General features: G+C 41.4%; 1 protein-coding gene across 3 annotated transcripts in view; it reads right to left on the bottom strand.

Annotated features, from left to right (window-relative positions):
- The window catches only part of RAB3GAP1 (RAB3 GTPase activating protein catalytic subunit 1), a 182,788-nt gene that overhangs the window by 3,805 nt on the left and 152,313 nt on the right, over positions 1-26,670 (bottom strand). For 2 of the 3 annotated variants that reach the window (XM_029605371.1, XM_029605373.1), the window contains exon 24: positions 12,325-12,345. The exons of the other annotated variant lie outside the window; for it this stretch is intronic. In XM_029605371.1, coding sequence (XP_029461231.1) covers positions 12,325-12,345 — 21 coding nt within the window. The remainder of the gene's footprint in view (positions 1-12,324; positions 12,346-26,670) is intronic. 3 annotated transcript variants of the gene reach the window in all.

Genomic DNA, 26,670 nt, shown 5'->3' with positions numbered 1-26,670 from the left:
TGACTGCAGAGTTTCTGACTTAATTGACTTGAATTTCCTTAATTTTCATTATTTCTTGCTCCATTTCTGATATAGATGTCTCCATCTGACTTGTCTTGTTCTCAATACTTTGCACTTTATTAGCCTGTTCTTTTAACATTATGGAAATGGATTTAATGGATTTATGCATGCCTAAAAGTAACTTCCACACCTCATGTAAAGTAATTTTTTCTGGCACAGTCATCAACATCTCACTCGTATCTGGCATTATCACTCCTACCTCCAAGTGGTCTCCTCTGTCCGCTTCTACTTTCCTTCCCTTCTGATCCTCGGCTCTTGGAGCCCTGCTCTGGGCTCTCCGAGTCAGTCAGTGTATCACTACCAACTCTCTGGGTCGGTGAGATCACGAGGGTGACTGGGACAGCTGGACTCCCAGATTTTTCCTCCGTTCTCTTGGGAGGTCCTATTGGCGGACTAGGAGTCCTAGGTGCTCCGGAGCTGAGGGATGTTTCCTCGGCCATCGCGGTCGACGTCTGCTTCTCGTCGAGCTCGCCAGCAGCCCCTCCCTCCGGTCTCTCAGTAACGGGCCTAGCAAATACCTCCTCAATCCGCGGTTGTCGATCTTTAGATGTCGGCGTTGAGGTAAGTGTCTCTCGAACTCGAGCCTTTCTTTTAGTATGTGGCATCATGAAAAAGGCAATATATTTTGAAGAAGAAAAAGAATATAGAAAGGCTCGAAAGAAATCTTTACTGCGGAGCAGAGGTTTCTGCGTGTGTTTATGCAGGCGCCATCTTGGATCCTCCTCATATGGCCTTCTTAATGAGTGCAGTCATACTCCTTTTCTGTGCTTTCAGAATAAACTCACCACAGATGTAACAAAACATGTCACGGCTATTACGACATTGACGCAACATTTCAAAAAGTATATGAAATTAAATTCACAAGCTTTAAACTCAACAGTTTTAGCGATACGATTTGCTCATTCACACAGACGCTGCTGATTATATAAGGCTGCGTCATCATGGAAACAAGTTGGAATCTTGCAGCCAAGCTGGGGCTTGCCCGAGCAAGTTCTGGCATGATCAGGCAGAGTTTCTTAGTGTATTTTTTAAAAAGTTAGTTTCTGATACATTGCTTGTGGCTGTCAAAAATACGACATGAATTTTAAAAATCATAAAAACTACTGTCCAGCAAGAAAATATATGTACGCGTGATTATGTTTTAAAATTTCACAATTATTGTAACACAAAATTGGCCATTTCTCAAAAACCTTATGTGATGTACAAATTTCGAAGTAATATCTGTGATCAGCATCAAAAAATCTATTTGGAACACCAAAAAGCCTGAAGGAAACAAAAACTTTGTTTACCAGTGAAACCTGTCCCCAGGACAGGGCTGGGAACCACTGTAATAGATCTTCGTAATAGGCACTTCCAGCCTGAAAGACAGCCTTCAATTGTCTTATGCTTAATCATTGGTCTAGTCCATCAATCCAGCAATTTTTTATTTTTTGCATGTAAATAAATTCAGACTGATCTGGCTTAATGTACTTGAGTAGTTATTTTCAAAAAGCAACATATCAGTCTCATGGGGTTCATGACATTAATTTCTTAAATATAAGATTATATACTCATGTTTTAGGGTTCTGTTCTTGTATTTTTTCCTCTGTACTTACTGACATTTTATGCAGACCATGAAAATGTTTTCAGATGATGAGTTTTTAGCAGACTGCTAATTGTTACCCACATTTTACTGACTAGCACCTTTACTAACTTTTTTTTGTCTTTATATGCAGTCATTTACTATGTTACTATGTTAGAGTGGATTCACAGTCTCTTTTAAGACTTGGGGGCCGATGTAATAAGACCTGCAGTGAAATCGGTCTGTGCATATTTTATTTTTGTGTGTATGCAGAAAAAGCAGGCGCCTCCAAGGGATGTAATAAGGGAACAGCATGCAAATGAGATATGTGCAGAAAATCATGCAAAACAAATATCTGTGAAGATATGCACACTAAAACCAGTGTTGAGGGCCCTATGCAATAAACTGCACACAAGGAGAAATTACTACTTGCTTGATAATTTCCTTTCCTCTAAAAATTGGCCTGCCTTCTACACCAGTGGGTTATGCACGCCTACCAGCAGATGGAGCTTGAGTAAAGCTGACTCACTGACATCATCGACATATAGCCCTGCCCCAACATCAGCCCGCCAGTATTCCTAGAAAAGCCAAACTGTGGACAAACTGATTAGATTTGAACATGACAACTTTTTTGAGGAGCTCAGTGTTTCCCAATTTATTATTTTATTTATATATTTATTTATATTTATTATTTTTTTTATATACCGACATTCATCTCAATTGAGATATCACACCGGTTTACATTCAGGTACTGTAGGTATTTCTCTATCCCCAGAGGGCTTAGAATCTAAGTTTTATTGACTGGAAGCATGAGTAGTTAATTGTTAACATTCACTAATCTTAGAGCTGGTTATGTCACTTACCAGTCCTTCAAAAGAATCAATAGAAATAACACTTTGTCATTTGCATATCAAGGACAAACTAAAAATGAGTAGGCAGTCCAGGGTCGGTTGTGGATTGGCATGCCTTCAATAGAGGAAAGAAAATTCAGGTAAGTAGTAATTTCTCCTTTCTCTGCCCTCAGGCAGGCCAATCCACGCCTGTGGGATGTACCAAAGCTACTCCCAAAAAGGGCAGGAGGCTGCTCATGGTCCTGTCAACACTGCCTGCGTAAAAGCCGCGTCTTTTTGAGCCCTAACGGTAATGCTTGGAGGAAGTGTGAAGGAGGACTATGGTGATGCTTGGCAAATCTCAACAACCGAAGTTCTGCCCATGAAACCACCTATGCCCTATTGGAATGCACTGTGACCTGGGTAGGTAAAGGGAGATCTGCATCCACGCAGTCATCCATGATGACTTCTTCTATCTAACGTACTATAGTTGCCCGCATTGCCAACTCACCTTGTTTACCTCTACCATGGAGCACAGTCGATCAGACTTCCTGAAAAAGTGAGTAACCTTCAAGTACCACACCAGATGTTGCTTGACATCCAAGACATGCAACAGATGATAATCATGCTCATCTTTATCCCTGTCCAGCGTAGGCAGGAAATTACTGATGCAAATGAAACAAACTACTTTCAGCAAAAAAGAATGTACTGTCCTCAGTTATGCAAATGAAACAAACTACTTTCAGCAAAAAAGAATGTACTGTCCTCAGTTATGGAGAAAGTTGTCAACAAACAACTTACAGAATTTCTTAACGAAAATAATATCCTCACCTCAAACCAATTTGGCTTTCGTAAGACTATGAATACCGAATCGTTACTAACATCTTTATCAGACACTATCATCTTCAACCTTGAAAAGGGCCAACCTTGCCTCCTCGCTCTCCTGGATCTCTCATCAGCGTTTGATACCGTAAACCACACGTACCTCCTGCAACGATTAATAGACATCGGCATTTCAGGAGCAGCTTTTAACTGGTTCAAATCGTTTTTGGAGAACAGATCATACAAGGTCAAGATAAATAACAAAGAGTCCCACACCATCGAATCCAAGAGGGGGGTACCGCAAGGATCATCCCTCTCTCCGACTCTTTTCAATATTTATCTGCTCCCGCTATGTCAACTACTCACTAACCTTAAGCTAAGACATTACCTATACGCGGATGATATTCAAATCCTCATCCCTATAGAAGACTCCCTACACAAAGCCATATCATACTGGAATAAATGTCTGTCTGCTATCAACAATCTACTCACCAGCCTCAACTTGGTCCTAAACAAAAACAAAACCGAAATCCTCATTATAGCACCGGAAAACTATACCCCCCCTTCACATTCTAACACTAATCAACATCCGGACACCACCGGGCACTTCATCACGCAACAAGTTAAAGACCTGGGAGTCATCATAGACAGCAGACTCAATCTCAACAAATTTGTCAACAACACAACAAAAGAATGTTTCTTTAAACTTCAAACATTAAAGAAACTTAAACCACTCCTCCTATACAGGGACTTCCGCATGGTTTTACAATCCATCATACTCCCAAAATTAGACTACTGTAACTCTCTCCTCCTAGGCCTACCAGCATGCACCACCAAACCACTTCAGATGGTCCTGAACGCCTCAGCAAGAATTCTCTCAAATGCCAAGAAAAGAGATCATATCACCCCAATCCTCCACTACCTCCACTGGCTTCCAATTAAATACAGGATCCAATTCAAGTCTCTAGCGATGATACATAAGGCCTTATACAACATCGCGCCTCTCAACTTAACATTTCAAATTCAACTACACACATCCGTAAAACCTACCAGAAGCGCTTATCAGAACAGACTAATCACACAACCGGCGAAATCCGCTCTAAGGAAACGTGCACTGTCGACAGCGGGCCCTTCACTTTGGAACTCGCTCCCTCCAGACCTGCGTCTGGAACCATGCCACACTACATTTAAAAAGAAACTTAAGACTTGGTTATTCAAACTAGCCTTCCCCTAGAACCAAGAACAGGAAAAAAGTCTTTTCACTCCCACAATGATATTTTTCAGATCTTTTTTATTCTTCATTATTCAATTAGAGATTCACATATTCATGCTGTCTACATACAGTCTACATACATATATTCATGTGGACTTACATATCTCCATGTTATTTTTTGATTTATTAACCGCATGTCTATTAATGGTTTAATAGTATTTACTATTTGCCTACTTCTAATAATTTGTTTCAAAGTAAAAACTTGTTTACTTCGTTTGTTTCAATGTTAAAACTTGTTTACTTATTTTTGCTCAATGTAAAACTTCGTTGTTTAATCCTGTTCTATGTAAACCGCAAAATGTAGCGATTGTTACTGTTCTATGTAAACCGGGGTGATATGTATATTATACAGGAACCTCCGGTATATAAATTATTTAAATAAATAAATAAATACTGCTCTCAGAATAATTCGTAGAAACAGATCACGACAAGAAAGAGCTTGCAGCTCGGAGACCCATCGTGCAGAACAGATTGTCATGAGAAAAACTGTTTTCAAGGTGAGCCGCCGCAAAGAGACCATATAGCGGCCGAAAAACAAAGACCAGATTAAGGTTCCAAAGAGGCACTGGGAACCACAAGGGAGTATGTAAATGCTTCACGCCCTTTGAAAACCTGGACACATCTGGATGAGAAGACAAGGCTGCACCATTGATTCACCCCTATAGCAAGCGAGAGCTGCTTCCTGCACCTTCAGAGTGTTAAAGGCCAAGCCTTTAACCAAGCCCTCCTGTGAAAATTCCAATATCAGTGGAAATTTCAACTTTGAGCGGATGAGAACCTCACTTTTCTCACTAACTCTCAAATGCTCTCCAAACTCTAACATAACCTAGAGATGCAGAAAATTCCCTGGCCTGGAGCAAAGTGGAAATCACTGCAGAAGAATAACCAAGGGCCAATCCGTAAGACAAAACCGACCCCAATTGTCATGCAGTATGGGCCCCTGGCATAATAGATACTGAGTGGTAGTCTGAGAGAATTGTCCACCAGTAGCCTCTGAAGATCAGCATACTATGGCCTCTGGGGCCAATCCGGCGCAAACAGAAATACAGTTTTGGTCTGACTTGCAGTCTTCTGAATGACCCTGACTATCATTGGTCATAGCATGAAGGCATACAAAACTCTGCTCTGTAGCCAAACCTGAATGAGAGCATTGATGCCCATCACTCTCGGATCCCTTCTGTGACTGTAAAACCATGGCACCTTCACGTTGAAGAAGGTTGCCAGGAAATCTAGGTACGGACGACCCCAGCACTTCACTATGAGTTGAAAACCTTTGTCTGTCAACTCCCACTCATCTGGGTCCATGACTTGCCTGCTGAGGAAGTCAGCCCTTACATTGTCCTTCCCGGCAACGTTGGAGGCAGATATGTCCTAGATATGTTCTGCCCACACCATGAGCACATCTACCTCAACCAACACCTGTTGGGTTCTGGCCTCGATGATTGATATAGGCTACCGTTGTGGCACTGTCCGACATTATCCTTACTGCTCGAACTGCCAGCTGCTACACGAGCTACAAGCACGCCAGTCGAACTGCACATACTTCCAACCGATCAATGGTCCACTGCCATTCCTCGGCATTTCAGCGACCTTGCGCCACCAACTCTTGACAGTGAACCTCCCAATCCAGAAGGCTCACATCTGTCTTGAGCAGTAACCAATCCGCACCTCCACAGAAACCTCCTTCTTGAGAAGATCCATTTGTAGCCACCACTACAACTGGACATTCACCTCCAATGGTAATTGGAGTCTCACTGTGTACTCGAGATTGTGGATTCCACCAAGAAAGCAACGTGTGCCGAAGGGACCTAATGTGCACCCTCACCCAGGGGACTACATCCATTGTGGCTGCTATTGATCCCAGATCCTGCAAATAAGATCACAGCGTTGGACCAATAGCCATCCTCAGGGCCTGAACTTGAGCAATTAACTTCTGAACGTGAATCTCTGGCAGAAACACTCTCCCTGCTCTGCATCAAATTGCATGCAGAGATATTCTAGCATCCAAGATGGCTGTAAACTGCTCTTGGCCAAGTTCACCACCCAGCCTAGTTGCGAAAGCAAGGAGATCACCTTGCAAGATGCCAAGCAACTCTTCTGCAATTTTAGCCCAAATCACCCAGTCATCCAGAATACCCTCCTTGCGTAAAGATGCTGTTACCACAACCATGACCTTGGAGGTGGTCCTGAGTGCTGTAGCCAGCATGAAGGGCAGGGCCTGAAATTGATAATGATGACCCAGAATGGCAAAGTATAGAAAACACTGATATTACTGGTGAATGGCTATATGTAGATAGGCCTCTGTCAGGTCAAGAGAGGCAAGAAATTCCCCCGTTTGTACTACTATTATGATGGAACTTAGAGTTTCCATTCTGACATGAGTCACACGTAAATGTCGATTGACCCCTTTTAGATCCAGGATAGGCCAAAAAGACCCCTATTCTTTCTTGGGAATGACAAAATAAATGGAATAGAGCCCTGTATTTTCTTGTGATCTGGGAACAGGAACTACGTCCTTCAAATCCAACAGCCTCCTTAACGTAGTTTCCACTGCCACTCCCTTCTGTAGAGAGTTGCATGGAGAGACCACAAAGGCATCCGGAGGAATTCTAGAGCATAGTCATCCCTTACCACCTCCAGGACCTATTGGTCTGTCGTAATCTGGGCCCACCTTTGAGAAAAAACGAGACAGACGCCAATCTCCTGATCCAGTAGGTGAGCCCCCACACTTTTATTGTGAAGAGTGAGGTGGCTCCAGCCCTAGAGCCTGCATCTTTATGAGGCTTCTTAGGCCGAAAGGACTGAGATCTTATGATGAGACCCTTGAGTAGTTGCTCCTCTGTAAGGACGAAACAGACAAATCCCTGAAGCAGCCCCTTGAACCAAAAGGATGCGCTGCTGTCTTGTCTTCTGGCAATTGAGGAGTCTTGATTTCCCCTAGCTACTTCACCATCTTCTCCAACTCACTGCCAAAAAAGAGTTTGGACTTGGAAATAGTGTCTGCTGACCAATTTCACAGCCAATTCTCTAGTGGCCATCTACACCAAGTCACAGCCTGCATCAGCTAAGAATGTGGCCCCAGGTTCCATCACTGATCTGCCATCGGACCCCACTCCTTGTGTCTCTTGAGAGAGACGCAAACCAATCTGAGCCACCAGGCAGCAGCAAGAAGCAATTTTCAAATTCATAACAATGGTCTCAAAGGCCTGCTTAAAGAGAATGTCAATCCTATCCTGAGCATCTTTTAGAACTGCCCTTCCTTCCAACAGAATGATGGTTTGATTGGTCAAGGCATCCATCTTTCAGAATTGCAACTGATTCTGTGCCTCCAGAGCCAAGGGGTACAAATCTATTAGAGCGTGTCCTCTCCCCCTTAAAACTTGCCTCCGGGGCACTCCACTCAAGATCAATTAACTCCTGAGTTGTATCCAGGATGGGAAAAAAACAGGATGCTTTGTGTAAGGTTATCAAAATAGGATCTTTATTTGTAAGCCTGTAGCGTCACCCCCATCCAAATCGAGAGTCTTCAGGGTCTGAGCCAATAGACTTGGCAACCTATCTCTGAAAAAACCAGAGTAAAGTCCAATGTGGCTCCAAATCAGGTGGAATTTCTCCCTCCTCTAGAGGAGAGAAATCCAAGTCCCCATCGGAGTCATCTGACATATCATAATCCACATCCCCTAAACATCTCCAAGGACAGCCTTGCTGCAAAGCTTGCCCGCAGTGGCTGACAAGTAGGAGCCCCAAGCATGTGAACCCTGTTTAGAAAGCTGGTTTGTTTCTGCTGGGCGCTCCTACAGAAAAGCCTGCAGACCCTGGAAAAAGTCACCCAGGAGAAGGATGGAGCCATACCGGGGCCCATGGGCCCTCTGACATTTCCAACCCTTCCCTCGGAGATGCCTTTGTTACCGGGTAAAGGAGGGAGGGGACCTGTCCACTGTGTCACTTTGTGCCCCACTCCCTTCTGCAGTCAGCACAGCCCGAGGGGATGTATTAACATTGCCAAATTCTGTATCAGCCAAATTGCCTTGAGTATCTAAATGGCACTGAAACCAGCCCTTATATGGCAACCTCACAGATAGTAAGGCACTTAGACTTTTTTGTCCCCGGCACCATAGCTTTCCTGCACTCGGCTCTAGGCAGCCTCCTGTGTGCACACCAACCATCCAAGTGTGTGTGTACAAATATGTGCCCAAAACTGGGCCTTGGCCTTCGCACACAAACACCCCACATGCGCTAATACGTACTCAAATCTAGGCCACGGCCATTACACACACAAGTACAAGCACATGTGCGCGCCTGCTTCAGGCCACCGCCGCATGGTGAGAATGCATGCACACACCTACGCGTGCGGGAAATAATTTGCTGCTGCAGCCTACTACACAGCTGACTGAACCAAGCCGGAGGAGCGGGGCCTAGCCCAAAGGTTGCTCAACCCACCCAGCCTGAGCCACCTCCACTCTACTCAAACTTCCCAGAGAAGAGAGAGGGAAAAGGGGATAAGATGCTGAAAAACAAATGAGGAAAGGAAGAACCAGTAAGGGAAAAAAGAGGGGACTAAAACTTCCTACTTTTTTTTTTAACCTAAGCTCAGCCCTCCCTGGCTGAGAGTACGATTGGGTCACTGGCTACAGGGACAAAGGGCACAAACCTTCACTGCCAAACACTTCCTTGTCCTCACTACCGCCTCTCTCAAAAAAAAAGTCTAGACCAGGCTCACAGATTTAAATCTCTCAACTGATGGAGGGACCAAACAGGTGTCATCTCAGGAGCTCAAGCAATGAGTTTGAATCTTCTATCTTCTAGAATCCTCTTTTTTTTTTTTTTTTTTTTAAAGCGCAAGATATTCCCAGTAGGGAAATACATGTCCACCATCTGCTGAAGATGGAGAATATTGGTGGGCTGTCAGGGCAGGGCTATATGTTTGTGACGTCAGCGAGTCAGCTTTTCTCTGTCTCCATCTGCTGGCAGGAGTGCATAACTCACTGGTGTGGACTGGCCTGCCTGAGTGCAGAGGAAACCTGCATTAATGAAGTGACCCGTGAATGATTCTTGGTTGAAAGCCTTTAAGAAAGTAGGGAGTTATTGGTCCAGGAGTGGGACTGAAGGTGGGTTGAGTAATGTCTAACCCCTTCATATGTCATGTCACCGACTGCATGGGAGCTATAATGGCAGATGCAGATGAGTGGGGGACATGCAGCAGAGATCGGGAAGGGGCTTAAAAAAAACCCATTCATTATTTCTGACATGTGCCTGTTCCCTCTCTTCTGGTTTCTGTTGCTTAATTTTTCAACCTCCAGACAGGCACTTACACTTAACTCCTGCCCTGACTCAGGCACTAAAGAAACCTTCATAAAAAAAAAAACCTGAATCACCACCAGCGCAGCTTTCAGCATTGCCCTTGAATAGTTAATTGCCTCTTTTGCATGGCATTAGTATGGACTTGTGCTAAACCACAATTCAAACACCCACAAGTCACCCAGTGATATTTAAATACTTTGATTGTATGCACCAGTCTTGCTCTTTTTCAATAATTTATATTTTTATTTATTATTTGTGGGACCTCCAAGTACACAGCGTATTTAGATAACACACAGCTTTTACTCGAGTCCAACTTTATTTTATTTTATTATGCTGATTCTTCTTAAAAACTATACCCGGACCTCAGGAACTCACAACTTCTTTTTCATTAAATTTTTCTATACAATCAAAGTATTTAAATATCACTGGGTGACTTGTGGGTGTTTGAATTGTGGTTTTCTATAGAAGCCCCCAGCTTACTTTAAGGATTGGGTATGGAGTTGGTGACTTGTGCTAAACCAGCCATGGGTTTCTAGTGGGTTTGAGTGTGCATATTTTCCACACTAATCACGTTATTACGTACACTTTTAAGATTAGCGCAGAAAAATGCGCACAATACCAGGGACACAAACCAGTGGCAGATCTACTGCAACTTATTACATTGGCCCCTTAATGACACCCTCCATATATTAATTGGAAGAAGTCTGGAAGAGGAGCCACTACCTGTTCCATATCATTTGTCATCTCTGCAATGTCTCTTTTGATCTTCATTGGTTCCTTTTCTAAAATGTTTCCTATATGACTAGATTGGCAATTTTTAAGTTATTTTAATGAAAAAAAAATGTATATCCCCCTATCATACTGAATCAAATGTCTATGCTGAGCCTAATGATTTTGTTAAAGCATCTCTTTTTTTGAATCCCCTATGCCTGATCCTTGAGGGCCACAACCCATTCAGGTTTTCAGGATTTCAACAACAAATACGCATGAGATTTATTTGCATAAGGTGGAGGCAGAGCATGAAAATAGATCTCGTGCATTCATTGTGGCAAACCTGGAAGTCCAACTGGGTTGCAACCCTTGAAGACAGAGTTGGAGGACCCCTGTCCTATGCTGTCCGAAAGAGAGGTCAGGAGTACCCAGTTATTCACTTCCAGATTGCTACATTTTTCCTGCAGTAGCATAAAGCTTGACTTTTGGTATTAACTCCTATATAATATCAGCTTATGTTAATGCAGGCCAGTTCTGACTTAGTCATGTGCCATATGGTGGAATGTAAACATCTGCTAACAGGAGCAGCACAAAAGAACGTCAAACTAAACATGATTTTAAACTATTGCTTATTCTTTTGCAGTGTGTCCTACTCGCCCTTATTTTAAATGTGTCCTAGTGGTGATAAGAGTCCGTGTACAAAAATAAGATGTGCATGATCTGTGGATTTCTAATGATTAAAAAAAATAAATAAAAACCCCCCAAAAAAAACAAACCCACTCCTTGTGCATTCAATTAATACATAGAGATAACAAAACAAACCAGGATGTGTTTCTTTCTGGAGCTGCCAGTGCAGCAATCACTCACTCTCCCATTGTCCAATGAGATCAGCTCCAGAAAGATCACACCCTGATCCGCAGATTGTTTCCGCAGCATGCAGTAACAGGATGCACACAAAAAACATGGATTTTAGCCAGTAAATCCAGCAGGCCCAAACAACATCTCGGTTTTTGCTCACTGACGTTTGATCCCCAAACCAACACTTCAAAGAGAATGCAAAATAGCATAAGCCTGTAACATTGCTTAGCACAGTATACCTCACTCAGCAGCTTCGGGAAACCCTGACTTTATGAATGGCTCATTCAACTTTCTTTTAATCCATTTTTGTTTATTCAAAGGTTCAGTTGGATTTTTATTTGGCCCTGGCAACTTCCTCCTGCTCCTCTGGGCTTCCAAGCTCAGACAGAACCAGGGCTGGGATCGGACACAAATGAGCCCTCATGGAAAACTATCTGGGGATTTTTTTTCTTCAATTTTATATCCTCTCCCTCCTTACTTTAGTCCATTCATTAGAGCGACAATCCTCAGCAGGGAGCCATTCACCAGGGCTTCTTCTGGAATCCAGCCACTGGGTGTCACTATTGCACAATGACTAATCCCCCCCTCAAAATCCGGTGGCTGCAAATGTTGCCTCCGCAGCATCCTCAGCCCTCGTCAATATGGAAAGTGGAAGACCCGGGTGGAGAGCTGAACTGGACAAGCATTTTGGAAGAATAGGCAGTTCTTCCTTATATCAAGAGGTTTTAAAATCCACAAAGTAAAACATTTGTATTTTGGGATAGTAGCATGTTTTCTGTACAAGCAAGTATGAAGTCAGCTGATGTGTCAGTACTATAATCTACTGCAGACAGTGATTAGTTCAAGTGCACCTACATGAAATGTAAAAACGGTGAGGGAAAAATGAGGTAAGAAAGGCTAGTTGTTACCTCATCAGGAGATTCAGTCAGCTTGAGAAAGGGTGAGACGAGAGACCGTGATAAAGACAGAAACAAAGCCAAGTCTGAGATGGTTTATAAGGCAGTAGACAGTTTTCAAGATTTTGGTTTTAAAAGACAAGGTACTTAATGTATTTCCCTCAAAAAAAAATATCACGATAAACATGCTGTGCACACAATACACGACATACACACCATTGAACAATATACACAAATTCTCTTGCTCATTCAGTTTGATAAAACAAGTCTGAAGAAATGAGCACAGGCTACTGAACATCTTTTAAATGGAGGACATATGATCTGTTTAGTTTGTGTGTTAACAAACGGGCTTTGCTTCATGTAAGGAAGTAAATAAATGCTGGACATAAAACAGAAACAGAGAATGTCCTTTTGGATCAGAAAGACAGAGTATAAGTAAATCAAAAATAGGATTAATATATTATGTTTGGTTAAAATCACCAGTTTTTCCACCTGGGAGGCACAGTTTTGGTATGTGGAACAAGGAATGCTGTTTAACAGAAAATGCAGTCAACTTAATGGAATTTGTCCTATCCTGCTGTTTATTTTTCATGAAAAAACCAAACCTTAGTCCTGGACTATTGTTCAAGGAAAAGTGATGCCATCTCCCTGTTATGACACGTCATCTGACGTTCAGCTCATAGAGCCAGGAATAGCGCAGTCATGCACTGGATCGGACCAGAGCACAGCCAGGCTGGATCAGGATTTGGGATAACTGTGCCAAGAGCATTCTGTTAGGTTGCTACTGAACACACACCAGAAATGTTTAAGTGCTTTAAAAAAGCAGGACTTGCAAACCTTTTAGAAATTATAACTTACCTGCTAGTTTATTTTCCTTTCTTTCTGCTACCCCACTCAAGCACATATGGGTTACCTCCCTTGGTTCAGAAGATGGAGGCAGAGGTTTGATTTTTTTTTTTTTAAATTGATGACACTAGTACAAATGTCACAGCTAGAACCGGTAGAGCCAGGATTCTGACAAAGCTAAACGTACTAAACGGTTGCATCCTCTACTTAAAAATAAGCTTAAAATTTCTAAATAAACTTTCGTTTGAAACTTGAACTGTCTGAAAAATTGAAAACCATTAGCATAAAAAAATACTTACTTAAAAGAAGTTATCTATTAAACGTTGTCACTTCACTCATGCTTACGCTGTTTAAAATAGCATCTTGTAAATTATCTCGACTATCTTTTGATCTTTTAACTATTTCTTTATTTTCTTTTTAAAACACTTCCCAGATGGGTTTCTTGACTCATGAAACAGAAGTAAAGGAAAGAAAATTAACAGGGAAGTTATAATTTCTCCTGCCTCTTCTTTCTGCTACTCCAGCCAAGAACATATGGGGAGCACCAAAACCCATTTATTCTGGTGGATATTATTCCCACCTTTAGGACATCGCGTCACATGTCACATCCTGTTTAGCAAGAACATCCAATAAATGTCTTGCAAAGGGACTTAAGGTCGACCTGGGCTTACAGCTCCTAGCTCTGCCCAGGAAGAAGATTGTGCTCTAGTTGAATGAGCCTTGATAATTTTCAGGAGGTGGTCATCCTTGCAACAAGTATGCTAAAGTCATTGCTTCTTTAATCCATCCAGCTATGGTAGCTTTAGAAGTGGCTGCCCCCTTCCAAGGACCGCCATACAGAATGAATAAATGATCTGAACTATGGAGTGCATTTGTTTCTTCTAGATATTTTATTAGAACTCATCTTATGTCTAAACATTTTAGAGATACTTTCTCTCCTCTACATTCTGCCGTATCAAAGGATGGCAGGTCACTTGTTTTAGGCGGAAAGCAGAAATTACTTTTGGCAAGAAAGGCAGCACTGGACTTATCACCGATTTATTTGTGAATTTGAGAAGAGGATCCCTGCAAGATAATGCCTGCATCTCTGAAATTCACCTAGCAGAGAAGAATATCATTAGAAAAAGTCTTCATAGTAATAGGATTCAAAGGTTCTAAAGATGTCTTTGCTAAGGACCTTAATACTAAATTTAAACTCCGTTGTGGAATCACTGTCCTAAATGAGGGACATAAAACACTTTACACCTTGAAGGAAACGTGTAACATTCCTATAGGCTACTATAAATAGTCCTTTAGATTTTCCTCTAAAACATGCAATTGCTGCTACTTGAACCTTCAATGATTTGAGAGCCAAACCTTTATCTAGACCCTTCTGAAAAAATGATAGACTTTCTCCTATTTCAGAACGCCATGGAATAAATTATTTGCAATGTGACTCAAAAATATGCCACATGCACATAGGCTAAGAAAGTTGAATTTTTCTTAGAATTCAATAGTGTTTTTATTACTGATAGAGAATAAGCCTTTTTAACTAGTTGTGCCTTTTCAAGAGTCATGCCATATTCGAGAATCAGCATGGTTTGTCCATTATCGGGCCTTGTTTGAGAAGGCCTCTGAATTTGGTAACTTTAAGGGTTCATCAGCTAAAAGTCTCCATAAATTCACATACCATGGTCTCGTTGGCTAATCCGGTGCCATTAGCACCACTTGTGCCCTTTCTTTCTCTATTTTCCTTAGCGTGCACCCTATTAGTGGCCATGGAAGGAATACAGATATTAAAAGTCCCTTTGGCAATGTTTGTATTAGAGAATCTATGACTTCACTGCTGTATTCCTTTCATTGGCTATAAAGCCTTTTTACTTTTGAGTTTTTGTGGGTTGACTTCAAGTTTAACTTCTTCACTATTAGCTGATATGCCTCCTGGGTCTATGGGATTCCGACTGAGAACGTCCATTTGCAGATGTGTGTGAAGCAGATATATGAATTAGATTCTCTTCTGTCCAAGCAAATAGGAGTTCGGCCTCCTCGGTTGTTCCATGACTTAGAGTTCCCCCTAGTTTGTTTATGTATGCTATTGCTGTGGCTTTGTCACTTAGAACTCACTATATTCCCCTTGAAAATCCTTTGAAAATGAAGCAAAGTCATTCTTACGGCCCTTATTTCCAGACTGTTTATAGACCACATACTTTCAGACCTTGTACATACTGATTCTGACAACGGGCTCCTGGCCACTGGCATCTGTTGCTAATGTATACAACTTGGATATTCTATCAACATACCCTTTTCTAGATTTGGCCTGTGAGTCCACCAATGCAGACTCTCTCTTACAGAACTGAGTAGGGTAAGATAATAGTTGCAGCCTTGTAGCTGGAATTTCCACCTTGAGAGCAGTGCTAATTGCAGAGGCCTCATGAGGGTTCTTGCCCATGGTACCAACTCTATTGTAGAATATATGATATCAAGAAGTTGGAGATAGTCTCAGGCTTGAGATGCTTTTTGAGTAGTGAATTTCTTCACCTGCAATAGAATCTTTGATAGTCTCTTTGGAATTAGAGAGATTAATTCTATCAATCAATCTAGGCACCTAAGTGCTCTATCATTGGCAAAGGCTGAAGATTGCTTTTCTCAAAATTTATTATACAACCCAGACTTTGAAGCAGGTTTACTACTCGATTTGTTATTATGACCCCCTCTGAATAGGACTTTGATTTGATTAGCCAAATGTCCAAATATGAATGAACCATAATTCCCTCTCTTAAAACTGCTGCTTCTATTACCATTACTTTTGTAAAAGTTCTTGGGCTGCTGCTACGCATAAAGATAGGGCTCTGAACTAATGTCTCTCGATTATACAAAACTGAAGAAACTTCTGGCAGCTTTTTCTTATAGGGATATGGAAATATCCCTCTGCGAGCTCTAGTGAAATCAGAATTGCACACTTTTGGATTGAAGACACCAGTGAGCGTGAAGCCTCCATACGAAAATGTGGCATCCTTATAATTTTGTTCATTCTCTTCAAATCTAGAATTGGTCTGAATGAGCTTTTTTTTTTTTTTTTTTATTTAGAAAATAGATTGAACAGCCTTGCCGCTGCTCCCTTGAGGCACATAGCTTGCATCATTATTAACTTCTTTAAAGTTGTGTGAATAACATTTATCTTTGAAGGTGAATACTTCGATAATACCATGACGACTTCCGCACTGGGAAAACCAACTCTAGCGCATAACCATTCTGGATAATATCTAAGACCCATTGGTCTGCTGTTATTTGGATTCACTACTTGATGAACTGCTTGAGATGGCCACCTAATGGCTGCATCAAAGAATGGATCTGCAGACCTTCAATGGGTATTCTGGGTTGAGGTTGTGGATCTAGAGTGAACTTGGTTTTCTGGCCCCTCAAAAGGCCTGCAACTTTCCTCTTGTTCTTGTATTTTGTGAAGTAAACTGCCTGCCAGGATGTGCCTGGCTTCTCCATATTGAGCTCGCTCTCTAAAGATATGGTTTCTCATTCTGAATCCATCTTCAGACAACCTTTGTGGCTTAGAATCTCCTAAACCCTTAACCTTTTTTCCTGTTCCTTTCCAAAAAGGAGTTTCCCTTAAAGGGTAACTTGCACAGGTGAGTCTTAGACCACGAGTCAGCTGCCCAACAGCAGCCTTCTGGCACCCACTGAAAGACCATCTGAAAAATGCTGTCACTGACTCTATCCTTGCTATCTCTTTCTGCAAGCTGTTGGATCCATTGCAGAAGGGCTTTTGCAACATAGCTCGAACAAAGTGCTGCCTGCAGTGAGGAAAAGCAGAAAAGAATTGCTTTACAATTAATTCTATTTTCCTATCCTGAGTATCTTTAAGCACTGTGTTACCTTCAACAGGAATAGTTATCTTTCTGGTAACTGTAGACACCATTGCATCTACTTTTGGCTTTTTGAAATAAACATGTCTGTATTTCAGCTGGCAAGGGGTATAATTTATTAAACATTTTTAAACGCTGGTGCCCAGCTTCTGGAGACTCCTATTCTGAGAAAATCATATTTTGTCTCTAGATGTAGTGGGAATGTAGTTGAGGCCCTTCGCATACCCTTTATAATTGGTTCCAATTGTGGGGACTCCTTCCACTTTACTCCCTGACAACCTTAATGCAGAGCTAACCTGAGATATTAAAGTTGATATTTCTTTCTTAAGGAATAGCCTTATCACTACATTCTCATCTCCTCCTGAAAAAAATGTCTCCCTCTTCTAGTGAATTGTCATTGCTGCCTGCATTTTCTTCATCATTACCCTTATTCAGAAATCTTATATTAAGCTTCTTTCTCTTCTGAGGTCTGAATGCTGTTAGCTGCTTAGTAGGTGACTGGGAGTTAGTTTCATAACTTTCCTCTTGTCCTTACAATGCCTGAGAGGCATGATAAAGGAATTAAAAAAAAATTGGGGGTGAATAACTGTTTGTGGAAGGCAAGCCTAAATCCATATTCAGACTCAACTAAAATTTCTCTGGCTGCAATCTTGGGGGCTCCAGTGACACAGAGGAGATATTTTTAATGGAGCCTGGACCTGATCACACAGGCTGCAAAATGGCTGCGTCATCATCAGCAACGGAATTCTGAAGCTCAAGGGGCTCCTATAAATTAGTATCGGTCACTGACTGCAGTTTTGTTGGCGGCCCTGGCTCTGCAAGCTGTCTTTTTGAAATATGTCCCGATTTCAAAACCTCAGCTTTCTCTGTGGTTCCACTGCAAGCAGGACAGCAAGAACCATTTGCAGAGGCCGACCGCTTACAACTGCACGAAAGACAGCGGCAGCTCTTTTCTGACACTGATAAGCTGTTTTATTAGCTTGGCTTATTTCAAACTTTAACGTTACTAATTCACACTAACTCCGGAGTAATAATGGCAGAAGGTTATCTTACCTTCGGAGCTTCATTTAGAAGAGCTGAGTTTGTTAGAGTCAAATCTCACCGCTCTATGGCTTTTTTTTTTTTTTTTAAGTGTAGGGAAGGTAACAATATCCTAAAACAGCTCTCCTTAAAAACTGTTCTTTTTGGAGTGATGATGGACTTTATAGAATTTCTGTGAGCGTATTGCAATGAACTGAGATTTATCAGCAAGCTTGTAGTTCCTTCTTAGGGGGATATGTTTGAACTGTTAGATGGTTTTTGTTTGTTAGTTTCCCTTTTTCCCTTACACTGTGTATGTACTGATATATACATGAAGAGTTATATTAAAAAAAAAAAAAAAAAAAGGCTTTTTTTCAAACTCTACCTGCTTTCACACCTGGGGCAGAGAGTAGAAGTAAATCTAGGCTTGCCTCAGAGTATAAATTACTTCAGAAGAATGGTCTCTGCTCAAAACTGCCTGCAGCCAGAATAGTAGCTATAGCAGCCAATTTTAAAATTCCCCCTTTTGGTGGGAAAGCTTTAAATGGTGTGCCTGAATCAATATCTGTCCATCCAAAAATTGGAGACAGACAATACTGGAAGTTACATAAGTACTGTCATCAATTTTAAAAAAGGACTGCCTCCATCAGCTAGACGAAGGGATATAACCTATATGTTCTTGACTGTAATAGCAGAAGGACGATGAAAAACTGTTTTTCCATCATAGTCTGCTTTTATCTGCGTGTCTTAAAACATCAGGTACACAAATTAAAAAATAAAGCGCCAAATGAGTTTCTGTCAGTTAAGAACACGTCTAATGTAGACTTAGAAAACTCTACAGAAAACAGTTAATTAGGTCTGAGGGTGAGGGCAGACTATTCCACTTTCCTTTGGTGTTAAAGGAAAGTGATGCTTAATCAGCTTTAACTTATGCCGGTTTCTACTAATTCATTCTATTTGTAAAGTCTTGTGGATACTCTCAACACATACTGCCTCCATAAAACATATGCAATGCCATCACACTCTGCTTCCCATAATTTCTCTCATTTGATGTATTCAGGCTGACTCGTCCTCCCTTGATCTACTCACCAATTGTCTCTGGCTATACTATCGGGCCACAATATCAGTGACCAGAAGGGCTTTGGCTGATCCCGATGGGATGGAGTGCTGTCTTGTAAAGCAACAAGGACAGACTCAAGAGGACTTTTGGTTACTTCAAAACAAGGTGAAAGCCTGCCCAGACACGAGCAGAAGCTTCACACTGGGATCAGTTCCCAGCATGGAGAAAAGCAACTACACTAGGGACAGCGTGTGAACCCCTGGGGCAACGGTGTTCTTCGCTCGCCAAGCATGATGGAAAAATTAGTTCTAGAAGCTACTTTACCTACGAGTGATACCAATGTCTGAACTAAAATCTGATGAAAGAGTAAACAATGTTCTGTAAGCATCTTGAATTTGTAATCTAGTCACTCATGTTATAACAGAAACAAGAAATTAATTTCCCCCTAGTCAAGAAACTCAAATTCCATGATTATATCTGCTGGAAAAATATTTGAAAATCCTAGGTATACGATAATTTTTATGGGCCATGCAGGGATGACTAACTCCAATCCTTGAATGCCACAAAAAAAAGTCTGCTTTTCAGGACAAATTATACAAATAAAATATATCTGATTCATAACCTAGGTTATTTTGCCATATTTGATTTTCCATCATTCAGATTCTTATCATAGTGAACTACAATATATAAAATTAAAATACATTACTTGTTAACTAATATGTAAAACCAAAATCTCTTTTCACATATACACTAGTTAAAACCAATCCACCCATTTGTAACCCTGCAAAGTAATGCCTTTTGATTCTTCGTTAGACATTCAGCAAATTCCCCCAAAACATAGAAAGATGAAAGCAGAAAAAGACCAGCCTATCTAATCTGCCCATCCATACAACTGCTAGGCTCTAAAATCCTTCCCGCTCCCTCAAAGATCTCCTCTCCTTGTCCCATGCTTTCTTGAATTTAGATATTGGCCTTGTCTCCATCACCTTCACTGGGAGGCTGCTGCATGCATCTACTACCCACTTTCAACTTCATCTTATGACCCTTCATTTCAGTCCCCTTTCCATTGAAAGAGACCTACCTGTTATGCATTGATACCTCTGAAGCATTTAAATATCGCCATCATATCTACTATATCTTGCCTTTTCTTTAGAACAAAGAACATTGACAATTTTAGTAACCAAACCACCCTCTTGACAGACTCTATATCCTGCAGTCTCCAGAATTGTATACAATATTCCAAATGAGATTTCACTATGGACTTATGCAGGGCCAATATCACCTCCTTTTTCTGCTGACCTTTCCTCTCTTTATGCAACTAAGAAGCTTTCTGAGTTTTACAGTCTTATTCGCCTGTTTAGCCAAATCCCAGATCCCGCTTTTGGTTTTGTGTATAGAAGAATTCAACCCTCGACACTTTACTGCTCCCTTGGGTTTTTTGCAGACTAAATACCAGCCAATCTCATCCCAAGGTCTGGATAAATAACTAAGCCTTGATTTGTCTGAAAAATGTAAGTAATTTTTAATATGGAAATATATTGCAAGTATTCATTGTAGGAATCCTCAAAACCAGCCCTGCATACAGAATTTGAGGATCAGAATTTGCCAATTCTGAGACAGCAAAAAACAGACACCCTCTTCCTCCCATATGCCTATTCTCCACCCCATCTCTCCTCATGGGGTTTCTCTTCTTCCTCCCCCACCTCATCTTTCTCCATAGTGCCCCTCTTTCTTCCTCCTTCCCCATCATCTCATCTCTTTTCATGATGCTCCTGTTCCTCTCCCCCTCACTACCCCCCATCTCTCTCCATGGTGATCTTCATTCTTCCCCTACCCCCATGGCACTTGTCTTTCCCACATCTGTTCTCCATGGGTACCTAAATCCGTCCTACCTCTTCCATCCTGCCTCCATAACAAAAACTGGGAAGACAAGAGCACAGGGATGGCACAAGATCAAATACGTTTGGGCTCTGGGGTCCTCCCCACACTCACCCTCTTTAGAAAGGAAGTATGCCTTTGGTATGAAGGGGGAGGAAAGCAGTTGCAGGGACACCTGTTGTGTCCTCTTCATTGCAGATTTCATTTCTGTGGGAGCCCAACGGAGGAAGATAGGATCCTGTGGAAGCAATAGGGCTTTTCTTTGGTGGCCACCAAAAGAGCAATACTGGCTGCAGACAGTACTTCTTACCAGCTTGAAGTTGGGTAAGTTGCCAGCAGCCGACTAGACCGCCCTACTTAAGAATTTGGGTGCCAGCATTGAAATTTTGGGCACTTGATCAATTTCTAGCTCCAGTTATATCATTAATTTTATGTTCAAATCTTTATTTGAAAGCCAAACCACAACAGCATAATACATAGAGTTCCTTGTACATATGCACAGTAAGGTACAAAAACAGCATGATTACAATTTAAATTCTCTCCACTAACACATTGCCAGAAAATTGCCTTTAATTGACAGTAATATAACTACACAGTAATGACAAGGTTCCCTAATAAAAGAATAGGGATTACAAGTTTATAATGCTAAAAATCATTAAGCAGAATACCTGTCGTGCTCTATGGCAAGGAATGAATTTAAGGCTCTCAGATATCCAGGAAATCTTTCCTCTTCTTAAACAATCCAAATTTTGTAACGTTTTCCCAATACAAGAGGATGCAACGCATTTCTCCAATGCATCAGCGAAGGGGGGAGTATGGAGACCTCCAATTCCTCAATATCAGTTTTTAAGAATCATCAAAGCCTTCCACAACCACAATTTCAAGTATTTACTTCCAACAGTAAAATCTGTCAGATCATCAAATATCATAACTAGCTGTTCCTTGCATTAAGGTTAAGACAGACCTGTAATCAAGCATTCTTAAGAATACGTCCCTTCTTGTAGAATAAACTTACACAGGCCTTGCATCAATTACAAGTTTACAAACTTTTTCAGAAATTGTTAAATCCCATCTATTTCAAGAAACCTTTTCAGTCCCATGATTAGAGAATGCTATTTTAAAAATTGTTATTAATGATTACAGTATTTGACTGTATGTTTATTTTATTGGTCATTTTTTGTAAACTGCTAGACAGATGTCTCGGCAATATGCAGAATATAAATTTTTTAATAAATAAACCTAATTCATTTGCAAAGAACATCCAACAACATTACCAAGATATTTCAAGATGCACAACCCAAAATCATTGGATAAATTTACAAGACCAGAAAAGAAATGACACCAAGTTCCTACTTCCTGTTCACATTTGATACACCCAGTCTCTAAAATTTTTGAAAGAAAAGCCCTTCTCTGTGAGAAATAAAATATCAAGAATTTGAATTGTGTGAAATGCAATAAAGTATTTTCTGTTAGTATATTAATCTGTGTGAATCTTGATAGACTTTTGTATCTATCTGCAAACTAAATTTGTTTGCATTTTTGCACTACAACATCCACATTATATGTTATCTCCATTTGTAAAAATGTGGAATAAAATGATGAATTCATATTTCCCGATTTTCCAAATTAGCTATCTCTTTTATGGCACTGCATGCTTTCCTCAAATATTCTTTCCCCAATGAGTACATATAGTATCATGCTTGAAGATAAGCAAAAAATTGTTTGAAATCCAATATAAAGCTCTTCTGCTGAGTTGTAGCTCTCTGCAGATTGTTATACACCTGCATTCGAGTTCTCCAGAAATGTTGGACCAGTTCATCAGCTGCAGGAATTTCAATAGCCAGGATGGAAAAAGGCAAAGAAACAAGATGCCAAATGTAGATTTTAAAGAACAGGGTCATCCCTGTAGATTCACTGACATGCTTAGTGTGGGCAAATTCGGTCCAGGAAGAAACTTCATCCACGCATTCTGATGAGCAGAAGAAAAGTGTCACAGTAACTACTCAAGGTTTGATTGACCCTCTCTATCAAGCTGTTAGTTTAGGGATAATACCCTGAAGAGCAATAGAAATTAATATCCAAATTCTTACAGAGGCCCTCTAAAACCTGGCAATGAACTGAGTCCCTTGATCAGAAACACTGGAGATTGGGATCCCATGTAAGCAGACAATTTTATAAAAATGATGGCAAGTTGTGGTGCTTATGGCATGAAAATGAAATGTGCCATCTGAGAAAAACAATCCACTATCACTAGGATCACTGTACATTTGGACAAGGTCAAAAGATCAGTTTAAAAAAATCCATGAAGAGATGGATCCAAAGTATTGAAGGAACAGAGAGGGGTCGTAATTCAAATCGGTTCTGGCACAGGCCAAGACATAAATCTACAAACCTTATGCAAGAATGGCCACCAAACGATTCTAGAAATTCAATGATTTTCTTAATTCCCAGATACTCTGAGATCTTGAGTCATGTTCCCATTTGAAAACATCCGGGAGACATGAAGGTACAGTCAGAATTGATACCAGAGGTTCCTGAGCTGTGGATTTTTGAAGAGATTTCCAAGATAACAATCTTTATGGTATTTGTGACACTCTTAGAAGCTTATTCTGAAGAGTGAGGGCTTCCTCTGAGGAGAACTGTTGAGAAAGGGCATCGACCTTGACATTCTTTGAACCAGATGGTAAGAAATGATAAACTATAAGTGGGCAAAATAAATGGCCCATTGAACCTCCCAAGGATTCAATCATCTAGCAGCCTAAATACAAAATAGTTTCTTATGATCCATAAGGATTATAATTGGAAAGCTAACTGCTTCCAACAGATGTCTTTATATATTTTATGGTGAGGAGCTCCCAGTTTCCAATGTCATAATTAAGTTCTGCTAGAGCAAATTTATTAGAGAGATAATCACATGGAACTAGGAAACTGGATCTGGTCCTTGACAATATTATCTGGCTCCAATTTCAGAGGCATCAACTTATAGTACAAAAGGCAATGCTGGATCAGGCAGACATATGATTGAAACAGCTCTTCACATCAGCTCCAATCTTTTCAAAGGCTTGCTGGGATTGGGGGGTTCCAGGTCAAGGCAATAAGTGGAGCCACTATCCTTGAGAAATTCTGAATAAATAGCTGATAGGTGCTGGCAAAATCCAGGAGAGTCTGGATAGCTTTAAGGCCTGAAGCTACTGGCCAGTTAAGTACTGTAGAAACCTTATCTGGATCCACCTCGAAGCCTTGGTCTAAGATTATATAACTCAAGAAATGGACTTGTCTTTGCTCACACATGCATTTCTCAAATTTAACAAAGAGCTGGTGTTGGCGAAGTTGGGAGAAGACTTCTGTAACATACTTCCTATGAATGGTCAGGTCCAGGGAAAAAAAACCTGAATGTAGGCCACCACATATTGAAAGAGGAGGCCCCCAAAATATGGCATTAACAAAAGCTTGAAAGACAGCAGGGGCATTACAGAGACCAAATGGAATAGCAATATTCATAATGGCCATCCCTGGTATTAAAGGCAGTTTGCAACTCATCTCCTTGTCTAATCTAGATGAGACTGTAAGCTCCCAGTAAATCCAAATTTAGAGGAAATCTTAGCTCCCTGAAACTGGTCAGAGCTCGTAAATTAATAGCAAGGGATAATCTTTAACATTAATCTTGTTAAGACTCCAATAGTCAACGCATCTTCTAAGGTATCTGTCCTCCTATACCAAGAACCACCTTATTCCGAGAGAAAACCCTGAAGGTTGGATAAAGCCATAAGCCAGATTTTCCTGTTCATTCTCTGAAGTGGCTTTGGTTTCCAGACCTGACAAGAGATATGTTAACTACACAATGGCATGGTTCCCAGGAATAATTCAATGGCACAGTTGTATTCCTATACTTTTTTTTTTTTTTAAACTAAAAGACATCCACAAAGGAGTGGTAGTACATTAGGAGACCTGGGGCTACCGCTACCACAGATGCTACAAAAGTGTAATCCATACATCCTGGGTCTGGAAAACAGGATTTAAAAAAACACAGAGAACCAAGAGACAATTTGCCCTGATTGTCATTCAATAAGTGAGCTGTTTGATTGGAGTCATGGTAAGCCCATAATGGAGAAATTACTTACCTGCTAATTTAGTTTTCCTTAGTGTAGACAGATGGACTCAGGACCAGTGGTATTGTGCTCTTCTGCTAGCAGATGGGAGACCGAGTCAGATTTCAAAGCTGACATCACTCTAGATATACCCCTGCAGTAACCTCAGCTCTTCAGTATTCTCTTTGAAAAGCTATTGTGGATATATCTTTGCTTAAATAACTTGATTAAAACTTGATTGAACTGGTTCAACCAATTTCCAAACTAGAGACCGCCAGTGCACTCATCCAATTAATGCTGACACCGGACAACTGTGAGTGTCTTGAACTAGGGGTATTTGCTTATTCTTGAGGTTTGCTATCTGAGGCAGCCATGGGCAGGATGCTGAGTCCATCTGTTTACACTAAGGAAAACAAAATTATCAGGTAAGTAATTTCTCCATTTCCTAGCATGTAGCCAGATGGACTCAGGACCAGTGGGATGTACAAAAGCTACTCCCGGACATAGAGGGAGGCTGCCCGTGGCCCACTTAGTATTGCCCTTGCGAAGGCTGCGTCTTCTCGGGCTTGAACATCCAGGTGGTAGAACCTGGAGAAGGTGAGTATGGAGGACCATATTGCCGCCCGACAGATTTTGGCGGGCGACAGCAGCTTGGTTTCTGCCCAAGAAACTGCCTGTGCTCTCATAGAATGAGCCTGAACCTGTAGTGGTAAGGACTTTCCTGCCTCTATGTAGGCTGCCTTGATTATTTCCTTGATCCAGTGGGCTATGGTCGCCCGTGAGGCCGCTTCTCCTTGTATCTTCCCGCTGTGAAGAACGAACAAGCGATCCGTTTTGCACACCGGTTCCGATCTTTCCAGGTACCACACTAGGAGTCTTCCAACATTGAGATGGCGAAGAAGGCGTGAGTCTTCCGAATTCTTATGTTCATCCAGAGATGGTAGTGAGATGGTTTGGTTCAAGTGAAACTCAGAAACCACTTTCAGTAGGAAGGAGTGGACGGTGTGCAGCTGTATGGTTCCAGGCGTGAACCTAAGGAACGGTTCCCGACAGGATAGTGCCTGTAGTTCGGAGATGTGACGAGCTGAACATATTGCCACCAGGAATACAGTCTTCCATGTTAAGAGGCGTAGAGACAGACAGCGTGTTGGTCTGAAGAAAGCCCCGGCTAAGAAGTCTAATACTAGATTAAGATTCCATAGAGGCACCGGCCACTTTAGGGGTGGTCGGAGCTGTTTAAACCCCTTTCAAGAAGTGGGAGAAATCCGGATGGGTGATAGCCAGATACTGTCCACTTTGGCTCTGAAGCAGGACAGTGCGGCTACTTGGACCTTGAGGGAGTTGAGTGACAACCCCTTCTTCAGAACTCCAGAATTATGGGAATCTTGGCTGTCTGCAGGAGTATCCTGCGGTCCTCGCACCAGGCTTCAAATACTCTCCAGATCCGTATGTATGAAAGGTATGTGGAGAACTTGCGCGCTTGGAGAATGGTGTCAATCATGGCCTTTGAGTAACCGTGCTTCTTCAGAGAGAATCGAGATGGATCTTCGTTGAGAATCGGGCCCTGCCAGAGAATGTCGGCACAGAGGGTTCAATGCAAGGAGTCTTT

Source organism: Rhinatrema bivittatum, chromosome 6, assembly GCF_901001135.1.
Source record: "Rhinatrema bivittatum chromosome 6, aRhiBiv1.1, whole genome shotgun sequence".
NCBI lineage: Eukaryota > Metazoa > Chordata > Amphibia > Gymnophiona > Rhinatrematidae > Rhinatrema > Rhinatrema bivittatum.
This window is presented reverse-complemented; position numbering and strand designations above follow the sequence as displayed.